The sequence below is a fragment of the Microcaecilia unicolor genome, chromosome 2, assembly GCF_901765095.1.
Source record: "Microcaecilia unicolor chromosome 2, aMicUni1.1, whole genome shotgun sequence".
Classification (NCBI taxonomy): Eukaryota; Metazoa; Chordata; class Amphibia; order Gymnophiona; family Siphonopidae; genus Microcaecilia; species Microcaecilia unicolor.
Window position 1 is genome coordinate 321,865,734 of NC_044032.1, and position 18,835 is coordinate 321,884,568.

Here is an 18,835-nt window from a genome sequence, read left to right on the forward strand (position 1 = left end):
ACACGGGTGTGTGGAGTGACATAATGCTTTCCTATAGAAATTGTTTGGAAAGGCCACCTCCTCAACATAATCATCAACTAATACACAGTATTAAACAGAATGGGAATTGAATGGGTAGGTATGTACACCGCTTAGATCCACCAGTCTGGTATATGTGGTTTATCAAGTTTTAATAACCCACAGCTTTAAGAAGAACTTGAGAGACTGGCATTTTTTGTGCCTACTTGACTAGTTTGTTTTGAACTGTTCATGAAGACCTTTACTGTTTGTTTTGATTATATTTCATTATGTATGTTTTTTGTGTTACAGCCTTGGATAAAGGTGATTTATATATAACAATTCAATTCTAGTAAACTATAAATTATAAATGCATTTACTAACCAGTGCATTTCAAATTGTACTATAATTTTGACCAAAACATTTTGTAATTGCCATTTCCAGGTGTGGAATATGAAGACAACAGAGTGCTGCAACACTTTCAAATCCCTTGGAAGCTCTGCTGGGACAGACATCACTGTGAATAATGTTGTTCTGCTGCCAAAAAACCCAGAGCACTTTGTTGTGTGCAATAGATCAAATACCATGGTTATCATGAATATGCAAGGACAGGTATGGCATGTTAGGGGACTGACCTTGAAGTTTCCAAGATTGACAATTGCTATAAATATTTTTGTTAGATTTTGCCACTTTTATCATAATACAACTTTTTATATCACAAATATACTTTACATAATTAGATTCTGTTGTTTAGAACCGTATTAATCATAGCTGAGCATGCTCAAAAGACATACTTTAGTTGAGTCTCTAGCTGGCGATGCTCCTGGGGTTTGGGCCAGTTGATCCAGAGGCTGAGTGTCTCTCAACCCCAAGCTTTAGACCAAAGGCCATAACTTGATGTGGCCAGTTGAGAACATCCCTTATGGGGCTCCCACTACCAGCTGGGGGTTGCAGGTTCCCTCCTGGGTTCCCATTCAGAATCTTGGGCCTTTCAAAAAAATGTTAGGTGCTTAATTTAGTTTAATTCTCTCTTGTGGCTGAGGGAATAAGGCAGTAAAAAAAAAAAAAAGCTTTAGAAGGGCAGAAATAAAAGTGCTACTGTATAGCATGTACAGCGGGTAAGAGAGAAGCAGACAGGCCTAGAAGTCTGGCAGTGGTAAATCTGGTCTCAGGAGCGCATGGTTGGGGATGGAGGAGAGGCTTCTCCAGCCACCCATGATATCACAATGCTAGGCAGCTATAAGAGTGGCATGTGCTGGAGCCAGCAGCAGAGTAGTACCACTTTCATTGGGCAGCAGCGGTGAAACTGCAGAGCAGAGCCTCGCTTTGCAGTTGCAACTTTGAATGTACATGATTGTCCTGGATGGTTTACCTCATACAAACAATTCAGTAGAAGCATGGCACTGATCATTTCAGCAAACCATTGACTGTCACCATGCCTCTCTATTTAAACTCATCATTTTAGAAAGGAATAAGATAGAACTGAAATAGAACTGTCTCGTTATCATGCTGGCATTTAGCAGCTAGAGTTGTCTAAGTCCCAAGTACATACAACTTGCAAAATGTTTACAGATATGTTCTTACATATAATGCTGATGGCATTATGTGGCTCATAATCTGTTCATATAGAGACTGTCAAAATATTTGGCTTATATTTTAGCACATTTACATCGGCCATTTAACTATATTAACTTATAAAATTAATCAGTTCTGATTGTCAAAGTGTTTAATACTTCTTACTCTTATTGGTTTTCTATAGTTAAGGTGTTTTGTCACAGGGCTATTTTGTCCAGGCTATTTTGATGGAGTGCCATATAAATGTCCTGTCACAGTTGTGCAATTTTAGTAATTCAGGCACATATTTGATCAAAGTTTACCTAAACCTGCTTCTTTTAATGCAGTTTAGGGAGGATATCTAAATACCAAATGAGTACCAGAAAATCACAGATGTGAAAAAGTGCCAATCGTCTCCAAGAAAAATTGAAACTTTTCTGTATTTTTTAGGAAATTATTTCTCTTTCCTCGTCTTCCCTCAAGACTTGTGGGTAATATACCCTCCTGCCAGCAGAAGGAGAGTGAGAACCACTGCTTTATGCCGTTTTCCTGTAAAGAGTCTTGTGCAGCCAGTATTTCTCTGTCTCCAGCAAATAGAGTTATCACGTGCAGCTCAGATCTAGTCTCGATGGCCATTGGTTGGAGATCTGCTCTGAAGATTTCATTTTTAAGCTTCATTTGCATTTTTATTAAATTTGACTAGGAGGATAAGTTTCTAGGACCAGCTGTCCTTGGTGGGTTTTGCTGCTTTCTCGTTCTTCCTCCTCTACTCATGGGAGGGAGACCTTGAATGCATGGCGAGGAGCAAGAAAGAGAGGCTGTCAGAATAATACCATTTATAGAGACTAACAGGAGTCTTGGTGGTAGCTGGCGTGAACAGACAGTGTGAGAGTCTCTCGGGTGTGGGGGGAGTCAGCAGCTTGTAAGGGCTGCAGGTGCAGAGTTTATTTGTATTTACTATACTGCCTTTTGGTTAGTCAAGTAACAAAGCAGTTAACAAAATCAATCAATAAGGAGAGGAAAAGAATATCACTCTTTACCGGAAAAGGGACATTATATCCAGAGCAAATTAAAGTTGAGGAGCAAGACAGATACCGATTCCAGCCACCTCAGCCTAAACGGAAGTGAGTCCCTCTAGCAGCAGGTGAGAAGAAACCACCGTTTGAACCGTTGCACTTTACAGCACAGTGCAAGCGCAATTAGTGCTGCACTTCTGCGGTGACTGCCACTCAGGAGGTTTAGTTAGCAGTCAGTGTACATGTGAGGAGTTGCACTGTTGCAGTTTCTGGGGCCAGTCCCACAATCAGTGATACCATTCAGGCTTTGGAGCATGACGGAGTATGCCCAACATATGGGTATCCTATGAGAACTGGTGGTTCTCAGTAATATAGTAGCATAGGTGTTAGAGTGCCTCAAAGATCACTACTGGGACTTGACAAGTTAGAAGGAAACGTTTGACTTTTTGCAGATGAAATGAAGATATCCAGTAGAGTGGACACCACAGAGGAAATAGAAAACAGGTTTTTGCCAGGTTCTTGGGGCCTGGATTGGCCGCTGTCGGAGACAGCGTGCTGGGCTTGATGGACCTTTGGTCTTTTCCCAGCGTGGCAGTGCTTATGTACTTATGAGAGCTACAAAAATTAGAAGAATGGTCTAAGAACTTAATGCAAAGAAATGCGATGTAATGTATTTTGGGTGTAGAAATCCAGAAGAGATGTAGGAGATGGGGCAAGAAGCTAATAAGCACAGTTCAAGAAAGGGACCTTAGGGTGATAGTATCTGAGAATCTCAGGCTGGTGAAACAATGTGACAGGGCGGTGTCCTTAGCCAGAAGGATACCAGACTGCGTAGAGAGGTATAACTACCAGCAAAAAGGAGGTGTTAATGCCACTGTATAAGTCATTAGTGAGGCCCCACTCAGTGTATTGTGGTCAGTTTTGAATGCTGTATTTAGCTAAGGACATAAGACACTTGAAGTGATCAGAGAAAAGCAACAAAATTGGTGTGAAGTTTGATTTGTGTCTCATACCAAAGATATATATATATATATATATATATATATATATATATATATATATATATATATCCTATATAATAATTCTCACCTCCAACGTTCTGACTTGCTGCCTGGGACCGTGGCTCATTCCGAGTTGGTGAAGACGGCTCCGTAGATCAGACTGACATCACCGTAGCCATTATGATGTCACCTTCAGAACCCGGGGGGGGGGGGGGGGGGGGGAACATGCCTCACAGCTGATCCATGTCCAGAGGAGGGTCGCTGGACATGGGTGGCTGGAGGGGGGCAGGGGAGAGAGGAGGGTCACTGGATATGGGTGGCTGGAGGGGGGGCAGGGGAGAGAGGAGGGTTGCTGGACATGGGTGACTGCAGGGGGGCAGGGGAGAGAGGAGGGTCGCTGGACATGGGTGGCTGGAGGGGGGGCAGGGGAGAGAGGAGGGTCGCTGGACATGGGTGGCTGCAGGGGGGGCAGGGGGAGAGGAGTGTCGCTGGACATGGGTAGCTGCAGGGGAGCCGACGAAAACCTTGCTAGCGCCCGTTTCATTTATGTCAGAAACTGGCCTTTTTTTACTAGTGTGTATATGTGTGTGTGTGTGTATATATATATATATATATATATATATAGGTTAGGGAAGATATGATACTTAAAAGGTATTAATATACAAACAGATCTTTTCCAGAGATGGCAGAGATGGGGAAGAAGTAGAACTAGAGGACGTGAACTGAATAATGTCCGGAAGTACTTTTGCACAGAGAGGGTGGTGGATACCTGGAATTCCTTCCTGGAGAAGGTAGTAAATATGAAAAAGGTAAAAGAATTTTAAAGAATGTGTGACATAAACACGATCCCTATATGGAAAGAAGATGGAATCAAAACAAAACAGTGGTACTTGGATAGCAACATCAGTAGTTGGGAAATAAAGCTAGTGCTGGGCAAACGTCTATGGGCTGTCCCAAATTTGGCAAAATGGGACAGACTTCTATGGTCTGTGTCCTGATTATGGAAAGACAATGTGGGTGGGCTGAAGTGGGCTTCAAAACTACTCCATCAGCTGGGAAGTAAAGCCAGTGCTAGATAGACTTCTGCGGTCTCTGACCCAAAAAAGGACAGATCAAGTATATCACATCCAGCAGCTCTGGCTGCTTTTTTGGGCAGACTGGATGAATTGTGCATGACTTTGTCATCATTTCCTATGTTAGCACGAGAAAGCTGGAGACTTGATCTTTGGTGGCAGTGGTCACCATTCTGACTGCATTGGGGAAAGAAGAGGGCCAAGAAATGAATCAGTGAATTTAAAGCTGGGTAGCAGTTTGGAGCTGAGTCACAGTTTGTCCTCCTGATGCGCCCAGGCCTTCTGATCGAAGAAGGGCTTGGGCTCAGGAGGACCTATAGCTGCTGCAGATGCAGTTGTGACCTCAGAGACAGGGACATCAGTAGCTATGAGGCCTAAGCTCTTTTTCTGTAGGGAATCTGGAGCCTCACTAGGGTCAGTAGACTTGGAAAATCCTGAGGAGAACCCCTCAGGAACTCGGAGGATCTCGAGGGGGTGTTCATTTTTCATAGGAATGCTCTCCTTATTTTCCCAAGGCCTAAAAAACCTAAGATCTCAGATGATCAGCTTGCACAAAATGCAACAGCAGTGGGCCCACTTCTAGAAGAGATTAGAAGGCTTTCCCAGTGTATCAAGCAGTTAAGGAAATGATCATGACTAAGTGGGATTTCCCTGATAAGGGGAGAGGAGAAGAAAACCTTGTACCTCCCAAGAGTCGCCAGGAGGGGACTTTTAAGAGATCTTGGGGGCAATATTCCTAGAAATGGGTACATAAATCCTGGCAGATTCCTTGTAAGACTTCATTCACACTTCGGCCAAATCTGTGGCCCTTATGGTGGCTACCCAGCATTTCCTGTGGCTAAGAAGGTGATCCACAGATGTGACTTCCAAAGCCTGACTCAGCAAGCTTCCTTTTAAAGGGAAATTGTATAGAGAAGATTTGAACAAGCTTGTGAAGAGCTTATGGGAGTCTGTCTAGGCTCCCAGAAGACTGTTCTAAGACATCAAATCGCTTAATGTCGCCAAGGGAACATTTCAGGAATGCCCAAAGGTATTGCCCTGGTGGAGAGAGTGATTCATAGAGGAACCATTTTCTGTCCAGGGGTCAGCTCTTTTAAGATGGGCACAGAGTAGGCTGGGAGGTTTAGCCTGGAGCCTCTGGGAGTGCATGAGGGGCACAATGAGGTCCCAGTCATTAAAGACAGTTTTACCAGAGATGAACCCAGATAACCATGGATTTAAATACAAGCTGATGCATGCCACTACCTTCTCGTACATGAGCACGCAGATATGGAATGCATTACCCACAGACTTGAAAGCAATCAACGAAACAACTATCTTTATCGAAAATCTCTGAAAACATTCTTCTTCAACAAGGCCTACAATGAGAGCCTACCACCTCACTAAGTCACCTCATCAACCCGCTCAATTATGAACGCCCACCTTCTGTAACTACCCCAATCACTCTCTTCCTTCTTCTCTCTTCCCTTACTTGATCGCTACACATTACTAACTGTATCTGATATCCTGAAATGACAATGTCAACAAATCTATGTAAGCCACATTGAGCCTGCAAATAGGTGGGGGAATGTGGGATACAAGTGCAATAAAATAATAAATAAATCAGCGGGTCTTCAAGGTTATACGTGGTTACACCTTACTTTGTCTGCTTCCTTCCTGGAATCTCCATGCTAGTCCTTGCTAAAAATGTCAGCAATCACTAGAAAGGCTTTTCCACCTAGAAACAGTCATTCATAAGTACATAAGTAATGCCACACTGGGAAAAGACCAAGGGTCCATCGAGCCCAGCATCCTGTTCACGACAGCGGCCAATCCAGGCCAAGCGCACCTGCCAAGCTTCCCAAACGTACAAACAACCTATACATGTTATTCCTGGAATTGTGGATTTTTCCCAAGTCCATTTAGTAGCGGTTTATGGACTTGTCCTTTAGGAAACCGTCCAACCCCTTTTTAAACTCTGCCAAGCTAACCGCCTTCACCACGTTCTCCGGCATCGAATTCCAGAGTTTACGCGTTGGGTGAAGAAGAATTTTCTCTGATTTGTTTTAAATTTACTACACTGTAGTTTCATCGCATGCCCCCTAGTCCTAGTATTTTTGGAAAGCATGAACAGAAGCTTCACATCCACCTGTTCCACTCCACTCATTATTTTATACACCTCTATCATGTCTCCCCTCAGCCGTCTCTTCTCCAAGCTGAAAAGCCCTAGCCTCCTTAGTCTTTCTTCGTAGGGAAGTCGTCCCATCCACGCTATCATTTTAGTCGCCTTTTGCTGCACCTTTTCCAATTCCACTATATCTTTCTTGAGATGCGGCGACCAGAATTGAACACAGTACTCATTGTGCGGTCGCACCATGGAGCAATACAACGGCATTATAACATCCTCACACCTGTTTTCCATACCTTTCCTAATAATACCCAACATTCTATTCGCTTTCCTAGCCGCAGCAGCACACTGAGCAGAAGGTTTCAGTGTGTTATCGACGACGACACCCAGATCCCTTTCTTGGTCCATAACTCCTGACGTGGAACCTTGCATGACGTAGCTATAATTCGGGTTCTTTTTTCCCACATGCATCACCTTGCACTTGCTCACATTAAACGTCATCTGCCATCTAGCCGCCCAGTCTCGCAAGGTCCTTCTGTAATTCTTCACAATCCTGTCGCGAATTAACGACTTTGAATAACTTTGTTTCGTCAGCAAATTTAATTACCTCGCTAGTTACTCCCATCTCTAAATCATTTATAAATATATTATAAAGCAGTGGTCCCAGCACAGACCCCTGAGGAACCCCACTAACCACCCTTCTCCATTGTGAATACTGCCCATTTAACCCCACTCTGTTTCCTATCCTTCAACCAGTTTTTAATCCACAAAAGGACATTACCTCCTATCCCATGACCCTCCAATTTCCTCTGTAGCCTTTCATGAGGTACCTTGTCAAACGCCTTTTGAAAATCCAGATATACAATATAAACCGGCTCCCCTTTGTCCACCTGTTTGTTTACTCCTTCAAAGAATTGAAGTAAATTGGTCAGGCAAGATTTCCCCAAATAAAAGCCGTGCTGACTTGGTTTCAGTAATCCATGTCCTCGGATGTGCTCTGTAATTTTGTTTTTAATAATAGCCTCTACCATTTTCCCAGGCACTGACGTCAGACTCACTGGTCTATAATTTCCCGGATCTCCCCGGAACCTTTTTTAAAAATGGGCGTTACATTGGCCACCCTCCAATCTTCCGGTACCACGCTCGATTTTAAGGATAAATTGCATATCACTAGCAGTAGCTCCGGAAGCTCATTTTTCAGTTCTATCAGTACTCTAGGATGAATACCATCCGGTCCAGGAGATTTGCTACTCTTCAGTTTGCCGAACTGCCCCATTACGTCCTCCAGGTTTACCGTGAAGTCAGTAAGTTTCTCCGACTTGTCGGCTTGAAATATCATTTCCGACACCGGTATCCCACCCAAATCTTCCTCAGTGAAGACCGAAGCAAAGAATTCTTTCGGTCTCTCCACTGCGTCTTTGTCTTCCTTGATCGCCCCTTTTACCCCTCGGTCATCCAGCGGCCCAACCGATTCTTTTGCCGGCTTCCTGCTTTTAATAGACCGAAAAAAATTTTTACTATGTTTTTTTGCCTCTATCTTTTTTTCGTAATCTCTCTTGGCCTTCTTTATCTGCGCCTTGCATTTGCTTTGACACTCCTTATGCTGCTGCTTGTTATTTTCAGACGGTTCCTTCTTCCATTTTCTGAAGGCATTTCTTTTAGCCTAATAGCTTCCTTCACCTCACTTTTGAACCAGGCCGGCTGTCTTTTAGAGTTCCGTCTTTTTTTTCTAATTAGTGGAATATGTTTGGCCTGGGCCTCCAGAGACGAAGGGAAAGTCAAATTATTTTGTGGTGCCAAAAAGAAAGTTTCAGCCTACTTTAGACCTAAAGCAAGTTAAGGTACTATCCTGCTTATTTTCGAAGGAGAAGGCCAGCCATCTTCCGACACAAATCGGGAGATGGCCGGCCTTCTCCTAAACCCGGCCAAATCGGTATAATCGAAAGCCGATTTTGGCCAGCTTCAACTGCTTTCCATTGCAGGGCCGGCCAAAGTTCAAGGAGGCGTGTTGGCAGGGTACCTAAGGCGGAACGGGGCGTGGTTAAGAGATGGCCGGCTTCGGCCGATAGTGGAAAAAAGAAGGCCGGCTCTGACGAGCACTTGGCCGGCTTTACTTGGTCCATTTATTTTCAGGACCAAGCCTCAAAAAAGTGCCCCAACTGACCAGATGACCACCGGAGGGAATCAGGGATCACCTCCCCTTACTCCCCCAGTGATCACCAACCCCCTCCCACTCAAAAAAATATATATATAAACATTTTTGTGCCAGCCTCTATGCCAGCCTCAAATGTCATACCCAGCTCCATCACAGCACTATGCAGGTCCCTGGAGCAGTTTTTAGTGGGTACTGCAGTGCACTCCAGGCAGGCGGACCCAGGCCCATCCCCTCCTACCTGTTACACTTCTGGTGGTAAATGGGAGCCCTCCAAAACCCACCCAAAACCCACTGTACCCACATGTAGGTGCCCCCCATTACCCTTTAAGGACTATGGTAGTATTGTGGGTAGTGGGGGTTGGGGGGGGTTGGGGGGCTCAGCACCCACGGTGAGGGAGCTGTGCACCTGGGAGCAATTTGTGAAGTCCACTGCAGTGCCCCCTAGGGTGCCCGGTTGGTGTCCTGGCATGTGAGGGGGACCACCACTATAAATGCTGGCTCCTCCCACGACCAAATGGCTTGGATTTGGCCGGGTTTGAGATGGCCACCATTAGTTTCCATTATCGGCTAAAACCAATGGCGGCCATCTCTAACGCCAGCGATCTCTAAGTGCGGCCCAAATGTTGAGATTTGGCCGGCTCCGACCGTATTATCGAAACGAAAGATGGCCGGCCATCTTGTTTCGACAATACGGTTGGCTCCGCCCCTTCCTGGGGCCAGCCCCGTTCAATTATGCCCCTCCACGTGTCCTAGATAAGTGCTCGACTTTACTTTACCTTTGTAAAGCTGCTTTTTAGCACTTCATGAGAATCAGTGAAGGTTTTTATGAACCAAATAAATTTTGAAGTTAGCACTGATATTGTCAATATATTTAAAAAAAACTTTTTTTGTAAAAAAAGAGCAAAATTGCTAAAATCTTTTTGGAAATAAATTAAAAGTTAAAATAATTCTTTCCAAGCAAGGTTTTTATGACCAGTGATGAACACCACGCCCCCAGTTAAAGCCGCCGAAAACTGAAAGTAAGCGGTCGGGCGTTTTGAGGTCTTTTCCTTGCTTTTTAGAAATATTTTGTTAAAATCAAACATCATATTTCCATATAAATTTTATTGGACCTAACAGAAGCTCCGGAAGAAGTCTGGTTAGCGATATGTTTCCCATGACTAAAGTACAAACTGGGCAGTATTTGACGAAGCCTGAATGAGGGCGAAACGATTTGGGCCCCGTTATCAGCAGTTGGAATAAGGGGTTACCAGGCCAGCTGATTGAAAGCTAAGTTTTTTGAATCAGCAGTTGAAATAAGGGGTTACCAGGCCAGCTGATTGAAAGCTAAGTTTTTTTATGCTAAGCTGTTGCCTGATACGTTGCATTACTCAGCAGAAATGAGATATTATGTTTGATAAAACACTTTTAAATGTTAATAAGTGAAAAAATGCAAATGAATGGGAAAACATTACCCAATGAAAGAAAGTAGACCGCGGACACTACAATCTTATATAGATACGAGAGTCCTGCAGGTCAGACCCAGGTATATCCTTGGTTTCTGAGGGTGTTTCCCATACTGTTTGAATTATCACTCTATATTACCCTTTGGGTTTTAAATTGGCTGCTTGTCAGTTTTTTGATGTATTAGTTTACGAAAATAGGACGAACAGCCCATACTGTATATCTAAGCAAGAACCTAACAGAAGCTCACTTGCATATTCCTAGTTGGGCAAAATGCTATTTGTGTGTTCTGATTTGCAGTGCTGGGATAGCACTTTCAGTTTCGTTTGCTGCCATTTTGGGTTAGTCACAGCACTGTGAATGTTTTCTAAGGTGATGGTGGTAGTGGCTGTCAATTTGCGTAGGAAAGGGATGTTGACAGAGGAGAGAGCCCAATTCTGTACAGTTCTGGAGACCGGACATTCAAAAATGAAAACAGGATGGAATATGTCCAGAGGGTGACTACTAAAATGGTCAGCAGTCTTCACTGTAAAGTGTATGAGGACAGACTTGAAGATCTCAATATGTATACTTTGGAAGAAAGAAGGAGAGGAGAAATATAATAGAGATGTTTAAATACCTACGTGGCATAAATGCATGGGAGGCAAGTCTTTCAGTTGAAAGGAAGCTCTGAAATGAGGGGACATAGGATGAAGGTGAAAAACGACAGACTGAAGAGTAACCTAAGGAAATACTTAACAGAAAATGGTGAATTTATGGAAAGGTCTCCCAGTGGAGTTGGTGGAAATGAAAACTTTATCTGAATTCAAGAAAGATTGGGAGAAGTACATAGGATCTCCAAGGGAGAGGAAGAGATAATAGATGTCACAGATGGGCAGATAGAATGGATCATATGCTCTTTATTTTTCTACGTGTCTATTGGGTTTTCGAGAGGTAGGAGACACAGTGGAGGCAAAGCTTATGCATAAATTGGGTATGGAAAGAACTTGTGTTTATCTGAAGAAGAGAGCAGACTTTTGTGGCTGGCCAGCTGTTCATGGTGTTGGGAGGTGCTAGGAAGGGAGAGACAGCATCTAAAACAACAAAGCTAGGTGGTTCAAAGAAGCTTTAGCATCTGTGTACATCGTGTAGTGTCAGCCAGTATTTTCTGAACGGAAAGCTTGTTCTTCTAGGGACAAGGTTCCTCATAGACGGACCCTGGTTTAGTGCCTCCTCAGGAAATCTTTAGGATGGCCACTTGGTTGTCGTTGCAATATTTTATGTGGCATAATAGGCTCATCGAGATGCAGCATTCTGGAAATGCGAGCTAACAGCAGATTTGTCTGGGTTCCTTTCTCATTGGGTACTGCTTTGATACTTCCCACATGCCTGGACTGGTCTGGAGGGATGATGAGAGAAGAAAAAAATTAGGTGTTACCTGCTCATTTTCTTTGAGTCCCTCCAGATCAGAATCTGCCTTTGTTTGGAGAAGGGAATTGGTGAATACATGCAGGTTTAGGGAGTTGTCCACTAGCCTTTGTTTTCTTTGAGCAGCATTATCTTGAATTTTGTTAAGAAATTTAATGTTGGTTAACTTATCCCCTAGGTTTTGAGGGGGGAATTAGCTTTATTATGGAAATACTGGCTGGCTATGGGCTGCACAGAACTTTTTATAAGGAAACCGCATAAATCAGTGGTTTTTGTTTTTTGTTACATTTGTACCCCGCGCTTTCCCACTCATGGCAGGCTCAATGCGGCTTACATGGGGCGATGGAGGATTAAGTGACTTGTCCAGAGTCACAAGGAGCTGCCTGTGCCTGAAGTGGGAATCAAACTCAGTTCCCCAGGACCAAAGTCCACCACCCTAACCACTAGGCCACTCCTCCAATCCAATCCAGCAGGGACGTTCCTAGCTTGGTTGCCATCTAGAGTGGTGCACCTCTCCCTTCTCCAGGCGGTAAAAGGGTGCATCGAGCTGTCAGAAGCTACAGTCTACATGCATGCGGCTGTTGGCTCTGCCAGCCCCCTGCCCCCTCCTGGCGTTAACTTTCTGTTCCAGGGCAGGTAACCGGCACAGCCAACACCTGCACGCATGTAAACTGTGACTCAGCAACTACTCAATGTACCCCCTTACTGCTTGCACCTGGGACAGACCGCACCGACCATCTCACCCTCAGTACTCCATTAATTTGCAGTCTATCTGCTGGCAGAAGTACATATTACTGATGCATCTGGATTGGTCTGGAGGGACTCAAGGAAAGAAAGTTTGCAGACTAGGTCTAATTTATCTTTTCAGTTTCTTTGGTCATGTTTCTTTCTTAATTTTTAACTCTCAATTATGTCTGGTTCAGAGGAGGCATGCTACCTGCAAGGCAGTGAATTTGCACCTGACCTTTTTTCCTGTGTTGTCGTTAGTGTTTTGCTTTTTAAAGTAGTTTGGTTTTGTACTTCAGAGTACGCAGGATAGTCTCACATCCATTCATGCCACAATATTAATATATGACTGATTAAAATATCATGGTTGTACAGGATTACTCAACTTTGCTGCTTTTTGTAGATTGTGAGGAGCTTCAGCTCTGGTAAGAGAGAAGGTGGTGACTTTGTATGCTGTACCCTGTCGCCACGAGGGGAATGGATCTACTGTGTTGGTGAAGATTTTGTGCTCTACTGTTTCAGCACAGTGACGGGCAAGCTGGAAAGAACTTTGACGGTGAGTAGTTCAACAACTTCTAGTGTGCAGAACATGACTACATTATCTTCTTATTCTTCCTCTGTCCAATATTAGCTAAGGAAAAACACATGATTTGTGCATGTTTAAAAAAAAAAAAAGACTGAAAAAAAAAGATGATACATGTTCCAGTTCTTCTGTGAGCCACTAGAATACTTCCAGCACCCAGCTGATGTACAGCATGAAATGTGGCGTCAAAACTGGAACCTAAAAGCCAAACATACTTTGATTTTAAAATTAAAAATCTTCCATAAACAGCTTTTAAAAAAGAATTTAAAATATAAAATTTTCAAAAGAAATACAGTGAGGTGAAATGGTTTTCCCTTCTTCCTGATGTCCCTTTTTATTGCATGTATGCAGGGCTTTTTTTGTGTTGGTATGCTGGCATACTGGCACCTTTTTTTTCCCAGCGAGTCTTTGCACTCTTCCTCTCGCTCCTCTCTTCCCGCCTTAGTTTTTTTTTCACGAATCAGCAGCGTGGTGCAGCGATTGAGAGGCTGTCAGAGGTCAGGGCCTTCCCTCTGCATGTCCTGCCTTTGCGGAAAAAGGAAGTTGAAACAAAGTAGGCGGGACTCACAGAGGGAAGGCCCCAATGCCGGCAGCCTCTCTTAATCGCTGCACTGGCTGATGCTGGGGTCCTGGGCTATCAAGCAGGCAGGCAGAGAGAGAAGGAGGATGGGCTGGGGAGGGAGAATCACTGGACATGGATAGAAGGGGAGGACGAGGGGAGAGAAGAATCGCTGGACATGGATGGCAGGGGAAGACGGGGGAAGGAATCGCTGGACGGATGAGAGGGGAGGGCAGGAAAGAGGATCGCTGGACATGGAGGGGAGGGGAGCGCAGGGGAAAGAGGAGAATCGCTGGACATGGATGAGAGGGGAGGACGGGGCAGAGGAGAATCGCTGGACATGGAGGAGAGGGCAGGGAAGAGAGAATTGCTGGACATAGATAGGAGGGGAAGGCAGGGGAGAGAGGAGAAATGCTGGAAATGGATGGAGAGGAGAGCAGGAGGAGAATTGCTGGACATGGATGGAGGGGAGGGCAGGGGAAAGAGGAGAATTTCTGGACATGGAGGGAAGGACGGGACAGAGGAGAGGAGAGTTGCTGGACACGGATGGGAGGGATGGATGGGGAGAGAGGAGAAATGCTGGACGGATGGAGGAGTGGGGAGAGAGAATTATTGCTGGATATGGATACAGGGGAGGGAAAAGAGAGGAGAAATGCTGGACATGGATGGAGGGGAGGAAAGAGAAAAGAAGAAGATGCACATGGATGGAGATAAGGGCAAGAGAAGAGAGGAGAAAAACTGCACAAGGATGGAGAAAATAGGCAAAAGCTGGATCCACGTTATACCTCCTCCAGTCAATTCCATGGAGGAGGACCCAGCTTTTCCTTATGGATGAGGGCAAGAAAGGAAGAAGAAAGGAGGAAAGTAAAGAAATAAATGGAAAGGAAGCTCTGGAAACGAAGTTAAGGGAACAGATAGAGAGTAGCAGAATCAGATACTGGGACCCAATGTGGTCAGAAAAACAAAGTCACCAGACAACAAAGGTAGAAAAAATCATTTTAGTGTGGAATATGTCCAATTTGAGAATTTACATCTGCTGTCTTATTTTGCACTGGGCATACTGGAGCTGTAACAGCTTACAGAAATTATTTATAATGAAAAAAAATTGCCATTTATTTTTTCTCCTATACTGGTATAATATTTTCAATGATGCCTGTTTATATTCGCCATGGCTGGTATAAGGGGTGTGGCTATCGGGTGGAGCCATAAGTGGGGACCGGTAATGAGTACTGGTGTTCAAGTGCACAGCGCTGCGTATGTCTAGTAGCGCTTTAGAAATGATGAGTAGTAGTAGTAGTAGTACCTTTTTTCCTAGAAAAAAGCACTGCATGTATGTCACACTGAATGGTTTCTGATCTTCAACAATGTAATATTAAACAACGGGAACTTGAGTAAACAAATAAATGAAGTAATTTTAAAACTGTTGTCATATAACAGTTATCCAACATCCATATCACTCATGTGAAAAAGTAACCACTCCCTAAACTTAATAACTGGTTGCACCATCTTTAGCAGCAGTAGTTGTAGCCAAAGGTTTCCTATAAATTGATATCAGTCTTTCACAACGCTTTTGAGGAATCTTAGCTGACTCTTTGAAGAACTGCTTTAATTCACATTCTGGGTTTTTAGATGAATAACTGTTAAATATATTCTAAGGAGCAAAGATGGTGCATGAACTACTCATTTCAAGTCTAGCAACAGCATCTGTTAAAGCTTCGATTTTGTTTCTCCTCGGCTGTTCAGACTTGCTTTTGTGGTTTGGATCATCGTCTTGATGCATAACCCAGTTACGCTTTAGCTTCAACTCTAAAACAGATGACTGGACATTTTCCTTAAAAATGTTCTCACAGTGCAGAATTCATGGTTCCTTCAATAATGGCAAGATTTCCAGGTTCTGTGGCAGCACAGCCTCTCTACACCAAGATCAAGGTTGGTTTTGATATGCTGCCAGTCATACAGACAGTTAAGCAGTTTACACTATAACCATGTTTGACTGTTCGTACGATGTTCTTGCTGTGGAATGCTGTATTTGCTTGCATCAGACATAATGGGACCTGTGTTGTCCAAAGAATTCCACTTTTTACTTATCTGCCCATAGAACATTAAATGAAAAAGCTTGGGGATCGTCCAGGTGTGTTTTTGCAGATGAAACGAGCAGTGGATTGCAGTGATTTATGCATTATTGTGGATATCTGTGAAGTTTTGTGATTTCCCAGATGAGTTGTTGCTCCACCCTTGGAGTAATTTTGGCAGGCTTGGAACAGTAGTGAATCTTCCTGGGAGTGGCCAAGTTTTCTCCATTTGGAGATAATGGCTCTCACTGAGATTCAGTGGAGTCCCAGAGCTTTATAGCACTTTCCAGACAAATATTTCAACAAACCTTTTTTCTCATCTCTTCTGGAATGTCCTTTGATCATGGCACAGAATTATTGTAGAACCTTTGTGGTTCACTCTCATAGGTACTGCAGTAGGAGGCCTAAATCTGGTGGGTTAGGCCACTTTCCTTCCTAACTGTAGGTTACTCGAAAAGTCTTTACTTCCAACCTCTCTAGTTTCTGAGAGAGTCCTCACTGCTCTCCCTCTTCCCCTATATTCCAACAATCAAAAATATGAAAAAACTAGTAAAAAAGCCCCGTTTCTGATGCAAATGAAACGGGGGCTAGCAATGTTTTCTTCTGTGTGCATGTGGGAGTGTGTGTCCCTGCCCTCTGGCCTCTCTCCCCTCCCCCCTCTGAGTCCTTCACTGTTACAGAGCCAGCGATTTGATTTCGTGCTCTGCTGTTTTCCTTCACTGACTGTGTTACAGAGAGGGCGGGGCAGACACTCATAGGGAAATCGGATATCTCGCCCCCTTCACACTTCCGGCTGGAGGCTTCATAGAACGTTGGTGTTGCCTTTTATATAGAGAGATGCCTCTGCCAGCTACTTCCCCTTCCTCCTGTGTCCCTCTGTCAAAAATGTTAAAATGAAGAAAATGCTCTGCTAACCATCTTCACTCTTTCTTGTCCCCCCCTGTCCAAAGGTAAAACAAAAAATGCTGCCCCCCTCCAATATCTTGCTACAGATCCTTCCTGTCGCCACTGTCCACGCTCAAAATATGGGGGGGGGGGGTGGAAATACTCTCTCCTTTCCCAGTCCTCTTACTCTAGACACCCCCCCCCCCCCCCTCCCCCCCCCCCCCCCCCCCCCCCCCCCCCCCCCCCCCGGCTTCACTCTCGTAGTAAAGTTCAATATTTAGTAATGTTTAGATTCAGTGGGGCTGGCTGCAGTCAAGCCTGACTGTGTTCAGTCAGCTGAATCTAATTATCAAATTTAGTCAGTTGGCTGATTAATTAAGGGTACAGTTACCTTTTCATAAGGGTTATGTGGGTGTTAGATAACGTTGTTCCTTAAATAAATGGAATAATTTTAAAACTTTTATGGTTTCAGTTAGAGCAGTACCTTATAACATTACTATTTGGCTGATTTCTATTCTATCTGAGTCATGTATATCAACCATTGTTCCTAACAGGATTCACCAAGGTTCACAAAACAATAGAGAATAACAAAATCGTAAAACTAATATATAAGAGGAGATCACGTGACGCCATGCCAGAGAGCAGACGTAAGTGAAGTGCTCTCCTATTCCGCTCATCTCTCCCCTAAGAATCAGGCCGTTCGCGGACCACAGAGACCAGTGGTTGGCATCGGAGCAAAGACTGCAGCTCCGAGCGTGGTTAACAAGAATCGGGAGAGGGAGATGGCAGCGAAAATGTCTCGGAAAGAAAAACTGAGACAGAAACCAGCGGACTCCAAAATGGCGTCCTCACCGTGCGTAGCCGGAACCTCTGTCTCATCCGCATGGGTGGCGGAGATTACCACCGTATTGGAGGAGAAAAGATGCCTATCTCCCATTGATACAAACTGGAAAACTACACTCACGAATGGAGAATCTAACGAGAGAGTGTGTGGCTTGTCAGACTAGAACAAGCGCTGTGTAAGACAGGATGCAGGAGGTGGAAGACGAGCAAAAAACCTTCAAAAAACAAATTGAGGCCTTAGAACAAAAAGTAGAAGATCTAGAGAATCGCTCTAGATGAAATAACTTATGTCTGGTGGGACTCCCGGAGAACCTGGGCGGCAGAGACTTGATTACGGTATTAGAACACTGGTTAACAGAGAGAGTGGCTTTCCCAGCTAGCATGGGCCCCCTGAGAGTGGAGAGAGCACACTGGCTAGGGCCTTGCCCGGACAACGGTAACAAGCCACGAGTGATTATTATGAAGGTGTTGAATTTTACTCATAAACAACTTATTTTGCAAGCCTCAAGGAAGGATAACATACTTCTTTATGAACAGAAAAGAATCCTATGTTTCCAGGATTATTCGGCGGGAGTGGCTTGGAAACAGCGTGCCTTCTCCCCAGTCTGCACTACACTATTCAACATGAAAGTACGATTCACCCTGCTGTACCTGGCACTGCTGAAGATCACACATAATGGATCAGCACGCTCGTTTGATTCGGTGGATGAGGCGAGAGGATTCGTGGCTCAGATTCAGGAGGAAACCGCAGAAAGAACTGGGAGAGACACCCCGCCATGAGCTGGAGGAGAGACTGATGTACCTGCTTTGTTATCCGGTTCAAGGAGGGCGCACAGCTTTCGGTTCCACAGGTTCCAGCTGCTTAAATAGTGACAGGTTTGGACAGAGTGTGAATAGGGATAAGCTGACTCTGCTACCCGTAGGACCCAGAATGTTTATAGGTTCTAAAGGGAATGTTAAGGTTAGGAATGTTATGTTCGTGTTGAGCGGTGGGGGAGAGACCTGAGCAGACAGGGAGACCTGCGCCTGCAAGCAACGAGTGCCGGTCATGAAAAGTGAAGAGGAGCCCCAGGTACCAAAGTATGAAAGCTTGGACGCTGAAAGACTAGCCTGGAGAGCGGTACCTGGGGGATCATAGCTAAAGGGAGGTTTTAAAAACGGGAGTTAAGTTTAAAGTATATAAGTTCCTTAAGTTGGGTAAGAGAATGTGAGGGTGAGAAGATGTTTGGTTTTGAGGGATATGTCCAGGGGTGTGCTGGTAAAATTTAACAGGCTCTTTCTCCGGACGTAGCCAGCTCTGCAATTGGAAGGGCCAGGGGTGGCCGGGGGGGGGGGGGGGGGGGAGCAACACTTGCCTCTCTCTCCTCCCTCCCTTCGTGCGGGCATGCTAGGCATACCTTTGCTGGCAGCCAAT

General features: G+C 44.5%; 1 protein-coding gene across 1 annotated transcript in view; it reads left to right on the plus strand.

Annotated features, from left to right (window-relative positions):
* SMU1 (SMU1 DNA replication regulator and spliceosomal factor) overlaps nt 1–18,835 on the plus strand; it is a 399,226-nt gene that overhangs the window by 335,931 nt on the left and 44,460 nt on the right. The window contains 2 exon segments of the mRNA XM_030194333.1: nt 440–609; nt 12,883–13,035. Coding sequence (XP_030050193.1) covers nt 440–609; nt 12,883–13,035 — 323 coding nt within the window.